Raw genomic sequence first — 12,997 nt, forward strand, 5'->3', positions numbered from 1 at the left:
AGAAATATGAGTGGAGAGAAGGTTGCAAAACTGAAGGAGGAGGAAGAGGGGCCAGCCATATAATTAAATATTTTGAACAGAGAAGCAGACCTGAGTCGGGCTGAGGATCCGTACAGTCTAACATTCTCCTTTGGATCTAGATGGAATGATCCTCAAGTGACGAGGTATTCTAGACAATGAATAAAGTCCCCCTACAGAAAGTTTCTTCTGTTCCTTGTGACACACAGCTCGTATGCTGAGGCTGAGAGGTTTTAGAAACTGTCAGGCAGAACAATAACGAGGATAAAAAAGAAGAGGGTTATCTAGTCACATACCTAGCCAAGTTAGAACTGAATACACAAATTAAAGGCAGCCAGCTGTTCATAAGACAACTAACAAGCAGTGGGAAGTAATAAGTGACGTTCCTGAAGGGTCAGTGTTGGGACTAATTTTTGTATTTTCATTAATAATCCAATACCAAAAAGAAAAATGAGCTACTGAATTGTGTTGATAGCACAGATTTTGGAGTCTTATCCGCAATAAGCAGGTATTTCTCTTTTCAATTTGCTGTCTTTAGATAATCAAAATCTTTGAATCCCTTTGTACTAATTTTGTACAAGTAGACAGAGTTGTATAAGAAAGTACCTTTTATTTGTGAGCATAGCATTCATTTGGGGCCTGGTCTCCATTAATTCCACCCAGTGATTGATATCCGAGGTGCAGCTCCACTCTCACAATCCAAATTCTTTTCAGATCAATTACATATCTCTGAAACTAAGGACATGCTGGTAGGTACTGGCTAAGGAACAAGAACTCTCTCGCATAAAGCCTGTCTGAATGCGAGAGAGAGACTAGCTGTACTGGCCACATATCTTTATTTAAATAAGCTTAATGGGTAGAAATGCCGTGAAGGGAATATTGTGCCATCCAGATTAACACCTCTGTTGCTATTTTCTATGCATTTTCCCCAGTCACAGTGCTCTTGGGTCACTAGGTTGCTGGCAAAGGATGATATTAAGAGAGTGTTTAGGATGGCTAGAATTTCCCAGCCCAAATCCTTGAAAACACCCCTATACAAGCCTTGCTGGTTTCTCCTTGTTTTTCTTTCCTTGAGATGAATCTTGCGAATTGGCAGTCAGTCTGGAAACTGAAGTCGATTCAAAGACAGTGTCTGCTTATTAACTTTAGTTCTTTAGAGTGTCTGTCATCCTACGTGACAGAAAGCAAAGGCTGTTAACCTGAAGTCCTTTTAATCTAAAAAAACCCCACAAAACACAAACCAGAAACCTGTTTGGTTACTGTGCATAAAATGTTGTGGGGTTTGAAATGCAGATAGCCTCTCCCGCTCCCTCCCACCTCATAAAAGCTACCTCAAAGGGTTGACTGCAAGGAATACTGCGTGCCGTATTTCTTCAGCTTTGTGAGGTGTAGGGTTTGGGCTTGGGGCAGCTTTTCTGTTTCCTGCTGCATTTCAGGAGAGTCTTTGACTCTTATTTGCATTGTCATTGGTACGAGTGCCAAAGTTAAGTTTTAACATGGATTTAAGTGTAGTTACAGCATTTTAGAAATGATGCAGTTCTCAGTCTTGGTTTGAAGTGCATCCAGATCAACAAAAAAGACTCTCACTGACACAACAGCGTAGTGGCTCGTGCTGTCTCCAGTCAGTGGCATGTGCTTGCCTGCTGTCAGGGCCTGGGGCTGTGCCAGCACTCTCATTTCCCTTACATGAGCTACCTCCTCTTCATACAGAAATGCACACAGACAGAGCAGCGATTCCGGTGCCTGAGTTACTCTCCAAGAAAAGCAGGGCACCGTAATCAGTCCTGTCAATAGGTTGGGATCCAAAGGGCCTGATCAGCTTGGTAGGCAAAAACTTTTCACAGTTCTGATTGCAGTGGGGGCCTGACCGTCAATTAAACTCCTCTGTCTCAACCTTTGTTTTTCAGACAAGGAAGGGCACATAAGGGAAATTTCAGAGAAGATCCAAAAATAGCAGGTGGCTGTCACTGCTGTGCTGTGCTCGGTTTTAATCATCAGATTGGAGAAATAACATGTCTGGGTTACACAGGGATGTACCAATGTAGGTCCACTGTTCCAATGCCAGAAATGGGTATGGAGAGATGTGGGTTGTTTATATGAGACTGCAGCTCCTCGCAGACCTTTCTAGCTCAGTTTTCTCATGCAACACTCTTACTTTTCTACTTGATTATTTAAGAGTTTTAGAAGACATTAATGAGCTTCTGATAAAGGCGGTGCAACAACATATATTTTAGTGCACTTTCTGACCTGTGTCTCAGTATTTAAGATGTTTGCTTTCATTCACCAGAGTTCATAAATCAGAAGAATTTGCTGCAGTACAGATAAATACGGGGAATTTATCCAGCAAATGGAATATTAACTGTACTGTTCGGGTTTTGTTTGCTTGTTTTAAATTCTTGAGGTTTTTTTGCTTGGGTTTGGTTTCTTAGATTTAGAAACCTCTGGTTTTCTGCTTTTCGGTTTGTTATAGGTGGCAAAGAAAGCGTGTTGGCTGTCTTTGGTGTTGGTCAAACACCAACTAAACAGACTTGTATTTTGTTCATTTTAAGTAATTGCCGTGATTTCATGAACAACAGACTTTTCCTCTGAAAGTGGGCAACCTAATTAATGCAGAAGAACTCTTTCATTGCTGCCACCTCAACATCAAATGTATGGGATCAAACAGCTATCCTCTGCCAGAAGCCACATGCTGCCTCATTAAAAACAAAAACAGGAAACATTTTATTTACTTTGAAAAAGACCGCATCAAAATAGAAACAGGGGAAGGGAGGAGAGGCTGCAGCTGTTGCAGACAAAGTTTCAACTCCAGACCCCTTCTTTTTATTTAACGCTTGTCGAATTTGACAAGTTCGTGTAGCTTTTGGTTTGCGGAGGTGTGCATATGTTTACATATATTTGTTAGTTTTGTTTCATGCCGTCAGCTAGTACTTGTTTAATAAATCAAGTGGTGTTATGTAAGGTTGGAAGTGGTGGTCAAAACTGAACATTCTTGGTTTGTTTTTTAGTAATGGGGCTTTCACTTGAGTGTGGGTTTCAGTTATTTGGCTTCCAGTGCATATGCTTCAACATGATTAATAAATTCGTTCAGTTAATTTGAATGGCAGCGCCACTTAATGTGCAATTGGATGAGTTGAAAAATCATCCACCCAGAACCGAGGGCCAAGCAATCTGTATAGTATTAGCTTGGCGCTGATGCCAAGCAGTCAGCCAAACTTGAGTCCAAAAACTGAAAGAAAATGCATTTCACTTAATTGTGTATTTTTGGCTATTTGAATATCCAAAATAATTTTCACCAATTACACAGATTTGTTTTGTTCTCTGCTACAAAAAGCAAAAGGCAATGCATACAATTGAGCTGAGCAAAAGAGAAGCTGTTCAATACTTATTGTTCAACAGTATTTGAAACTCTCAAAAGAGACAGGTGAACTTAACTGCTTTGCCTTCCATACTTGCATCCTACTCCCAAAATGCAAAAGGATTCAATTCACTAGTTTACTGTTGGTTTGTAATTTGTAGAGAGAAACCAGCTCTGTGGTTTTGGTGCCGTCCTTCTACATCAGTCTCCAGTAACTTACGGCCTGTAGGAAATCTGTGCAGCTTTTATGGCTATCAGTAGCTCAGGCTAGACGTTCTTGTTCTCTTTAAATGTTTTCAGAAATCTCATGTGACATTCTAGCCCCCTCCATCTTTATCCCATGCTACACTTGCTTTCCACAACCACCATCTGGGTGACTGCTGTCTCTGCAAGATATATTTCCCAAACTAGTTTTTTTTTTCTTTCTGATACTGATTGAATGCTCTGGTCTCACAGCACCACCCTCCTATTACAGACAAGGTGGTAGAACATAATGTCTGTCATCTGTTGAACTTGTTTGATTATGCATCCACATGTTCATATTCTTTGCTAGTCCCGGTCCAAGACCTGCAGTCAGACCCTGTGGTCCCTTTCTGTTCCTCGATGCCTGGTCTAGAGCAGCACTTGGCTTGGATCCACGTATGCTTTTTCCTACAGTTGCTTTTCAGTATCAGCTGCACTGAGTCCAATTCGGAGTATAAATACTTGTCTGTGCATTTGGGTATGAAAATGTTTGGAGGTTCCAAACACTCAGGTGACTGCAGCTAGTATATGAAGAATGTGGATGTTTGGAGTTATTCTCCGAATGGGCAGAAGTGGAGGAGAATACCAGCAGGGAGTGTGGAGTTTCCATCCTGGGAGATGCTCAACCCAGACTGGAAAGAGCCTTGAGCAACCTGAGCAAATCTAACCTGCTCTGAGGGAGAGGTTGGACCAGATCACTTTGAAAAGCCCCTTCCAGCTGCAGTAGTTCTGTGGATCTATACCTCTTACTCAGTTGGTCTGTGAGGTATTAGCATTGACTGGGTGGATTACTCTTCGGGCAGGGGAGAGGGCAGGTGAGGTCTAGGGGAAGGGAGAGTGTTTAGAAATACGATTTCATTTATATGGGTTCCTTACACTTTATTTGTCTGTGCTGTCGTTTTGAGAGGCCTCCTTTCTTCTAACTTCACTATATATGGTTTTCCTGTCTCTGCCACTAACACTGTACACAAGTGCATCGGAGTTGAGATTGATAACTCAAAATTGAGCCTCAGTGCAACAGGAATTGTTAAAAGAGTGAACTGGATGTCACTGGTGCACTCAGTGAGCACAGCCAGACACAGGCTTCACAAGATAGACTCGAATGGCTTGCCATAGGAGGGTCTTGGAGATAGAGTACAAATTAGTGTATTTTATATATTCTGTCCTAATTATATTCTCATGCTCAGAAAGATAAGAGAAAGAGCAAATGTGACTTTCTTTTAATAAGATATTAATAAGGACATGGGGGAATGGGCACCTACACGCTGCCTTCTTCAAACACACAACATACTATGATGCATAATATTTCTAAAAATGGGAGAAATGCTGAGATGTTCGGACTGACATTTCAGTGCCTGTCTGATTTCAGCGTCTGTCTGAAATATAGGGTTCAATAATCCTATTATGTGTGTCTGGCACACTGCTCCTTCTTTAGCAATGTGCCTCTCATAAGTGCTATAATAAGACAGAGCAGCCAAAGCCTAATGCTGCGTGCCTCATCCTATCTATCAGCAAAGTTATATCGTCATCAGATGCAATCTATTGTTTTCTTTCCTGCTGTGTGGTATTGATTTTTCTAACCTTTCCTAATGTTAAATTTGTTTGGCTTTTTAACTTTCTTACCAAAGGTTAATGTTATTAAGTTGAGCAGGTATCTATACAACTACAAGCGTTATTGCCTATCTTGCAATTGTTATACTGTCCTTTCATTAAAACCTGGCTGCATCGGAAGGCTCCATCTTGAAGATTTTTGTCATTCAGGAATAATATCGTGAAGGTTGACAAGAACTGCATTTGAATTGTCATCCAGTTCTGTGGTATAAAGTGTTGGAGTTGATATGTCAGGAGCAACGGATTTATCTAAAACTCTCGTACTGTCAGTGAATATGAACTGCACAGACATTAATTACAGCGAGGCTGTAAAGGGGATGCAGGAAGATGAGAGTGCTGCTGCCTGTCCCCGGCACGGTCCAACCACGCCAGTCTCTTTGCCGTTGTGGCAAAAGCAGCAGATCTAAAATCTCCGGCAATTCCGGAACTGGTTATCTGCTTGATGTGGAAAGACAATAAGAAATCACAGCTTCGTCTGAAGGAAACGGTGCCTTTAACAGCAGTGCTCTGTCAACGTTTTTCAGTATGATCTACAGCAGTGCTTGTATGGAGTGTCAAAGGTGCAGGCAGTGAGGGAGCAGTCAGCATACCACTGTTAAGGCAGGTTTTGGTTTTCGTTACTGCTGCCACGGTACCTTCTTGATATCAATATCACGGGTACAGTAACCTGCCTTCAATGCATTGTGCATTTGACATCCCGTTTACACATTTAGATTGCATTTCTGTGGCGTGTATTTGAGGCTTTTTATTGTGAATATGTGCAAAAGACAGCAGCAGGGCTGAACATAGGATTGCTATGTGTGGTGCATCACGGCTTTCTTCTGGAGCTGTGGTAAATGACCTATGGTGCGCTCCAGCCACCACGCTGGCGTTAGCTTGCCTTGGTAGTACCCTCTAGTTGATCTGAAATATTTTTCTTATCAAGGAACATACTGAGAAGTTAGGCAAGAGCTAGCCTCAAGTGCAATGTTTTTATTAGTAGAAAGCGTAAAATAATAAATAATAGAATAATTTAAGCTGTTGTAGTTCATCACTTCAAAAAAACCTAGACAATTTGGTCTTTTCTGGGTGGAAAGCAGAATTGCAGCTGCCAAAACCTGACTGTCCAAGGAGGAGATCAGGCTTGTTAGTGACTGCAGGAAGGAGTATTTCAAAGTACTGGGGGAGAGCGGGGGGTGAAATCTATTATTTATAAATCAGTACCTATAAACCACTTACTTGTGCCAGCACTGAGAAGCCAGGGAATGGCCCTGGAAAAAGATAAAAGACCTCCCTTCTCTACTGCTAATTTAAGAGCTGGTATCTCAGGTTCTGTCTCTTCTCCCATGCTCAGCAGTAGCTGTCCCTGCTATTGATTTAGTCTTCATCTGTCACGTTCTCATGCTGTTCAAAGGCTGATTGTGAAAGACTGGGGAGGTTCTGTCTGTTCACAGTTTCTCACAGCTTGGTCTCTCTTGCCACTATCAATGCCGATAACGAGACTGTCTGAAAGCACCCCGTTCTTAGTGAATGAGACATCTTTTCATCTGGAGTGGCTTTGATTAACAAATTCCCTTCAGCAGTTGTCAGATCCAACTGTGAGCTTTCTGGGTGGGCCTGAACATCCCTGTACCTTTCTTGGGCTCCTTCGGTGTCTCTGGCTGGCATTGCACAACTCACATGTTCATTACAGATGGCAGATGGCTTGTGTCCCTTCTCCCCCTGCCAGTTTTGTGTTCCAGCCTTTCCTGGTGAAGAGCAGAAACTTGGCAGCTCTTCAAATTGTTTGATGCTTAGCACTGAGTCCAGGCTCCAGCTCCATTTTCCCCAGCTTCTTCGTGGTGGCAGCAGCACGGTTTCTTCACCGGAGGTCTTTGATTACACAGGCAGTTGCAGCTACGTGATGCTTCACCTTGACTGGCCTGTTAATACTGCTTGAAAAGGTATTTAGAGCAATATCAGGTATCAGAAAGGCTACTGCTTTTGACCAGGTTTCCTTTCAGAAGTTTCTGAAGAGGGAGGAGAAGAGGTATAATGCAAAGCATGCCGTTATCTGCTCCTTTATCTCTTCCATTTCATCTGAATCCCCTACTGCGTGATGGGTTAGTTTGGTTTTGCAGGCATTCTGGCTGTGGGAGGAAGCATTTCGGTGACAGTGTACGTCTGCCTATTGGAGGCTCATTATATTCTTGCGTGCAATTCACTAAACTCCATCCATGCACTGATCTGGGTAATTTTGTCTGCTGTACCTTTATTTTTACCACCGAGGTAGAGGCAACTTCAACATTTTGGGGTATTTTCCGGTGTGACAAAATAATGTACTTTATACGCACAGGCACACATACAAAGATTCTGCAGTCTGAATGCTTTTCTCTTAGTAGTTGTTATTGTGTATAGCAGAAACATAAAAGCTGTCAGATAAAGACAAAGCTAGGAGACTTTTAAGGGGACCTTGAAGTGGTAGGAGAGGGAACCTCTAAATCCAGCGTGTATGGTTCTTATTTTAATTTACGATGCTGTATTGGGTATTCTGTATCCTTGAAACCTCTTTGGATAGTGACTTTATGTGGTAGATATACTCCAGTCTTCCTTACTCAGCTTTTTATCAGAGGCTGAGGAATTGCTTTAACTCTCAGTTAAGAAATCTGAACTCCTGCTCTTCTCCACTGTAATACGCACGCATCCGTATTACCCCACTGCAAGGAAATTGTTGTTGTGTCACTGCAAGTGAACTAGAACAACTGCACTCGTTCCGGGAAGCTTGAACACTTTTGTATGCTTACATTTATACACATTTGAATATATGCAGCAGAAACATAGTAACCGTAGCACCAGGGAGTACAGGCATTTTCCTGGAACCTGATGCTGGAAGTTACTGATCACCCCGAGCTTGCTACACCAGGACTCGCCCATCCAGCTGAGCATCGTAGCACATGCTTATCCAAGCTCACAAATGTACGCAATGGCTTTTGAATATCTGCTCCCGTGCCTATCAAACTGCTGTTTCATAATAATGAATTCAGCTGCAACCTACAGTCTTTGGGCTCTGTAAGGGTAATAGTCTTTTGCTTAATTCTGCATCTCCATGCAAAGACTTGAAGAGTTGTTGACTGCGGTTAATTCCACCAAAGGCAGCATTAGTTCTCAAAATTGAAAAATTACTCACATTATTTTTTTTCTCTCCATTTTGTTGTTTCTTCATTAGGGATGTGAGTTAATTGAGACCATGGATCAGGCACTCACAGATTTCACCAAGTGCCTTCAGATACTCCAGAAAAAGATAGAGAAGAAGGGCCTCCAGGTAAGGCAACACATCTTTTGCCTCTGTTTTTTAGGAATTACTCTTCCTCTCAGTGTATTTGGGTTTATGTTTTTAAGTTTGCACTGAAATGAAACAATATTTTCTGTAGCCTTGCCATTCTGCATTTCTGCCATAATTTACTGCACACCTTGTGAGCATTGATGCTTCTGCTAAAAGGAATTGCACAGTGTGTCAAGGAACCAGCATTGGCTTTCTTAAAAGGCAGCTTGTATTGATCTCTGTTAATGAACTACCCAAAGTGCAGAAGAGCTGTTGCGGCTGGTGTTCAAAGCAAGAGTCCCACTTCAGCATGTAAATGTTTTTTCGAGCCTTGGCACACTGAGCCTTGATGTTCATCTCCTTCCTTTCCCCTCCCACAGGTGAGATGGGGGGGAATCTTATCCTGCCAACATTACATATGGTGATCAATACCTCCTTCTGCAAAAGGTTCCCCTGGAATCAAAGGGAACCTTTGCAGAGCAAGCAGTGCACTAAACTTAAAAGGAGCCATATGGAGTTGGCAGCTGCTCATTTCATTGGAAAGGCAAAGGAGGTAATGTTCCCCCTCCCCTTCCACAGTTTGGTTTCAGAGGCCTGCTTGTTTTGTATCTCTGAGATGCAGAGTTAAAATTCCTTTGGAACTTCCAACATGATGAGTCGATGGCAGATGGGCTCTTGGGATTGCTGCTGTCTCCTCCCCAGGGAGCAGCTCTACTTAAGGGCTAAGCTCTCTCTTCTGCTCTGTATCTGCTGGTGAAAGGAACTGAGAGGAAACGGCTGCTGCATCCTCTTACCAACAGTGAGGGCAAGAGTCGTGTAAGAAAATGAAAACAACAGCACAAGATGGAAGGAGATGTGTAAACCTCTTCTTTTCCCATTTTTTCATTGTAGCAGCATAGGAAAGTTGCCCGACTTGCTGAGAGAACTTAGACTCCAACAAAGCAGCAAGAGATGGAAATGCCAATACTACTCCCTCTTTCTTCTCTTCTCGCTCCAGGCTGATAAATAATTAACTACTTTTTGCTTACGTTATTTTGGAATGTCTTAATCTTCTAAAGGACATATGTGTCCATGGGACATTCCAGAGTGCTGTCGCACAATGTCTATCTACAATTCTGTCCCCTCATGCTGCTTACAATACGTACTGTTGTTCATCGGGGCTTTTTTCCCATCAGTATAGACAGAGATGGGAGGGTTTCTCCATAGACTTCTGTTACCTGTCTGGCTGTGAGTCAGGAAATACTTATATGATAGTTTATTTTTTTCCCCCTATATTTTATCATCACAAGAGCACAGAGAGCTGTCCTGCCATCTAGGACACGAATGATAATCAGTGCCATCGGAAGAGGTGAGCCACCTATGCCTAGGATTTGTTTTGACTTTGACAAGCAAGGTGCTTCCCTTAACAGAATTACCCCTAGAATGAAGGAGAACTTGAGTGTTTGCTGGATTCGGTTCATTATCAAATCCCAGCTATTGCTGTAGAGGGATTTGTTTAAGCTGTCACAAGAGGTTTGATAATGAATAATCAATGTGTGGTTGAAATCAGAGCCATGGGAACATGACAGCTACAGATGTGTTTCAACAATAAGTTGCCTATTTGTAAAACTTTGAATTCTTTGATCGCTCTCCTAGCTAAAGCCCTGTGAAGTTGGCTAAAGGATTTGGCATTGTAATCATTGATGATATTTTATAAAGTACAAGCCAGACTGTAATTGCAGTAATGCTGTAGAGTTCATGCCAGTGCATTAAACTCAAGATTTCAGTTCAGTTATATTTTCATGCTGGTACATGTAAGATGTGTTTTAAATACAATCGAGTTTTTCAGAGGGGCAAGAAGTAACACTGATATGTTTGCTAACACTAAGTACCGTGTTTATTAAATCCTAGTTGCTTCTTGCTTGCAGTGTCTGTTCTATAAAACATAGTAAGATGCTATCAGCTGATTCATGCATCCTAGCTAAAGCATACATTTCTATTTTTGGTCTTCTGCACTTTCTGGCATAAGGAGTTTCAAGAAGTCGTTGATTCAACTTTGGCAAATAATATGTGAAACTTAAGCAAATAGAACTCAGAACTGTATCACAGCTGTATATATAAATTCTTATATCCAATGGGGGGAACAATTTGCCCTTTGTTCAGAAATATTAGGTATAATTCATTAGCAGGAGGCTTGGTGATTCTTCTGGATGTCCTGATAATGCAGTGCTTAGCTTGATTCCTGATCCCCAGTAACGCAGAGGTTCTGAGCACTTCAACATTTACTGGCCTCAGTTTATGGATGCAACCACTTGGCTCCTCCGAAACTAAATTTGCACTTCATTTAGGCATCTTTATGGGTAACATTCTAGCATGAAAAAAATTTCAAGTGGTAAGAAAAGAGACTGTTCAAGCCATAGATCTAAAATCTCTGAGGAGAATGTAGATTTCTTCACAGAAGAAAGCTGCCATTGAATTGGATGGTCACCTGGGAAGTACACACAACTAAGAAGAAAGGAACGGCTAGGGTCTGAAAACTAGAAGTGAATAGAGAAGGGGTTCTTCATCTGCATTTGCATTTCTGGCATGAAGTACAAACTCGCATGTCACAGTGTGGTTTTTTTTTTCTTCTGGAAAGAAGTATCATAAAAGCTGTCTTTTTAACTGAGAGTATTAACTGAGTGGAATATGTCCTCCTGGTTCCAGGAAAAAAAATTATGTCTCCAGCTTTGATTTTTACCCCCTCTGTCTGGCTTATCTAGAGCACTTGTCAAAGAGGAATATGTCAAAGAGACACTAGAAATCTGTTCCCCCATGATTTATAGTTGAAGTTACTAAACAAGGGAAGTATCTCCTTAGTATCTTAAAAAAAAAAAAAAAAAGAAAGAAAAATTGATACCACAGTCATGCTGTGTTTGCTGCTTGTTCTGGGTAGCAATATGTTAAGCTAGGAAATTAATTCCATTCATTGTATACCATGGATCCACAATCCTATGACATAATTTGTCTGAATGAAGTTCAGCTGTGAGGAGCTGAGGTGTTTGAAACAGGTCTTCCTCCGCCGGTTAGAGAATAAGTTATCATGTATCTGCTATACTGAAGGGATAAAATTTCTACTCTGAGCTGTCAGTCACCTCCATGGAAGTTCTGTCAAGGAGATTTTTGAGCTCATGTGAACGTATGGGGATAATATTTTGTTCCAAAGGAATGAAGTTTGTGTAATTTATTTTCCATGTCTCTGCATCTCCATCTTCCTCCTTCTCTTCCTTCCTGCTCACCCAAATAGCTGTTGAACAAATAATTTTTGAACAGAGGAGTAGAATGCTGAAAGGCCACACTCACAGTCCACTGAGACACAAATCTGGGAGAAAAAACACCTTCTTCTTGAACTCCTTGTTTAACATAAGCAGTAGTAATTCTGTTTTCTAGAATAATTAGCCAAATTCATACCTGATTCTTCCTTGTGTCTCAAAGAATAACTCCTAGAATAGTTTCTGAATCCTCAGGGTCATTATTTATGGTTTACATTGCATATTTTGGTTGTATAGCCCAGTCAAGCAGAAAGCAGTGTTGGGGTCATTTTGCGATATCTAAGTCACCTAATTATATATATTTATAGTTACATACTGCAGTGAATGTTAGAACAGGCAGTACCCTTTTTATGTGCAAGCTAGAATCAGTCTTAATTTTCCCTTTCCACAGCCCTAATTCATTTGTGAATTGCATTGTATTGCAATGAAGCAGTGAAGTACCACCAACAGCATCTGACTCCTGAAGTTTCTTTCCAGCGTAAAGGCTGTTAGATATTTCTCTTTCTCTTTCTGCATGACTGTGAGTATGCATGCACACACGTGCACGTGCATGCATGTGGATAAAGGCACAAATTTTCTGGCGGTATACCTTCCTTGCCCTATATGATGCTTTCTTAATGTCTTAATAACTCTGTTTCTGCCGTGTGTTTCTTTTACGTTGTTTATGGTCTATTGAACACTTAGATGTGCACATTTTGCTTTACTGATTTAATCACTATTTTATCCATTCTGTGGTTATGTGAGTACTTTCCTTTCTTCATTACAAGACCTTCAGGTAAACTTATTTACAGTAATTTCTGTCTGGTACTACTTTCTGTTCTTAATTTTCTCTCACGTTAACACAAGCTATTTCAAGAAACCATCTGAACTGGCAAAATGGTAGGCATGCTTACCGTATCTCTTATTTAGAGATCAACAGATCTTGCATTAAAAGTGAACATTATTATCTTCGATTTGCAAATCGGAAAGCAGAAGTACAGAGGCAACTTGTCCACAGTCTCCCAGCATGCTAGTGGTACAGTTGGGGCAGATCCTCCAACTCCCAAGCTGCGTCAAGGGCTCTTTCCATCACAGTGTCCCTGCTCTGACTGACCGGCAGCTCACAGCAGCTCATGCCAGGGAGAAGTGGAAGCGTGTGTGTCAATTAGGCAGCTCCAGGAAGAATCCTCGTAACGTAAAGATAGATTTAAGGCATTATCT

General features: G+C 41.4%; 1 protein-coding gene across 3 annotated transcripts in view; it reads left to right on the forward strand.

Annotated features, from left to right (window-relative positions):
• Positions 1 to 12,997, forward strand: part of TPK1 (thiamin pyrophosphokinase 1) — a 437,279-nt gene that overhangs the window by 182,444 nt on the left and 241,838 nt on the right. For all 3 annotated transcript variants that reach the window (XM_075418557.1, XM_075418558.1, XM_075418559.1), the window contains one exon: positions 8,412 to 8,507. In XM_075418557.1, coding sequence (XP_075274672.1) covers positions 8,412 to 8,507 — 96 coding nt within the window. The remainder of the gene's footprint in view (positions 1 to 8,411; positions 8,508 to 12,997) is intronic.

The sequence above is a fragment of the Opisthocomus hoazin genome, chromosome 4 (assembly GCF_030867145.1).
Source record: "Opisthocomus hoazin isolate bOpiHoa1 chromosome 4, bOpiHoa1.hap1, whole genome shotgun sequence".
Lineage (NCBI taxonomy): Eukaryota > Metazoa > Chordata > Aves > Opisthocomiformes > Opisthocomidae > Opisthocomus > Opisthocomus hoazin.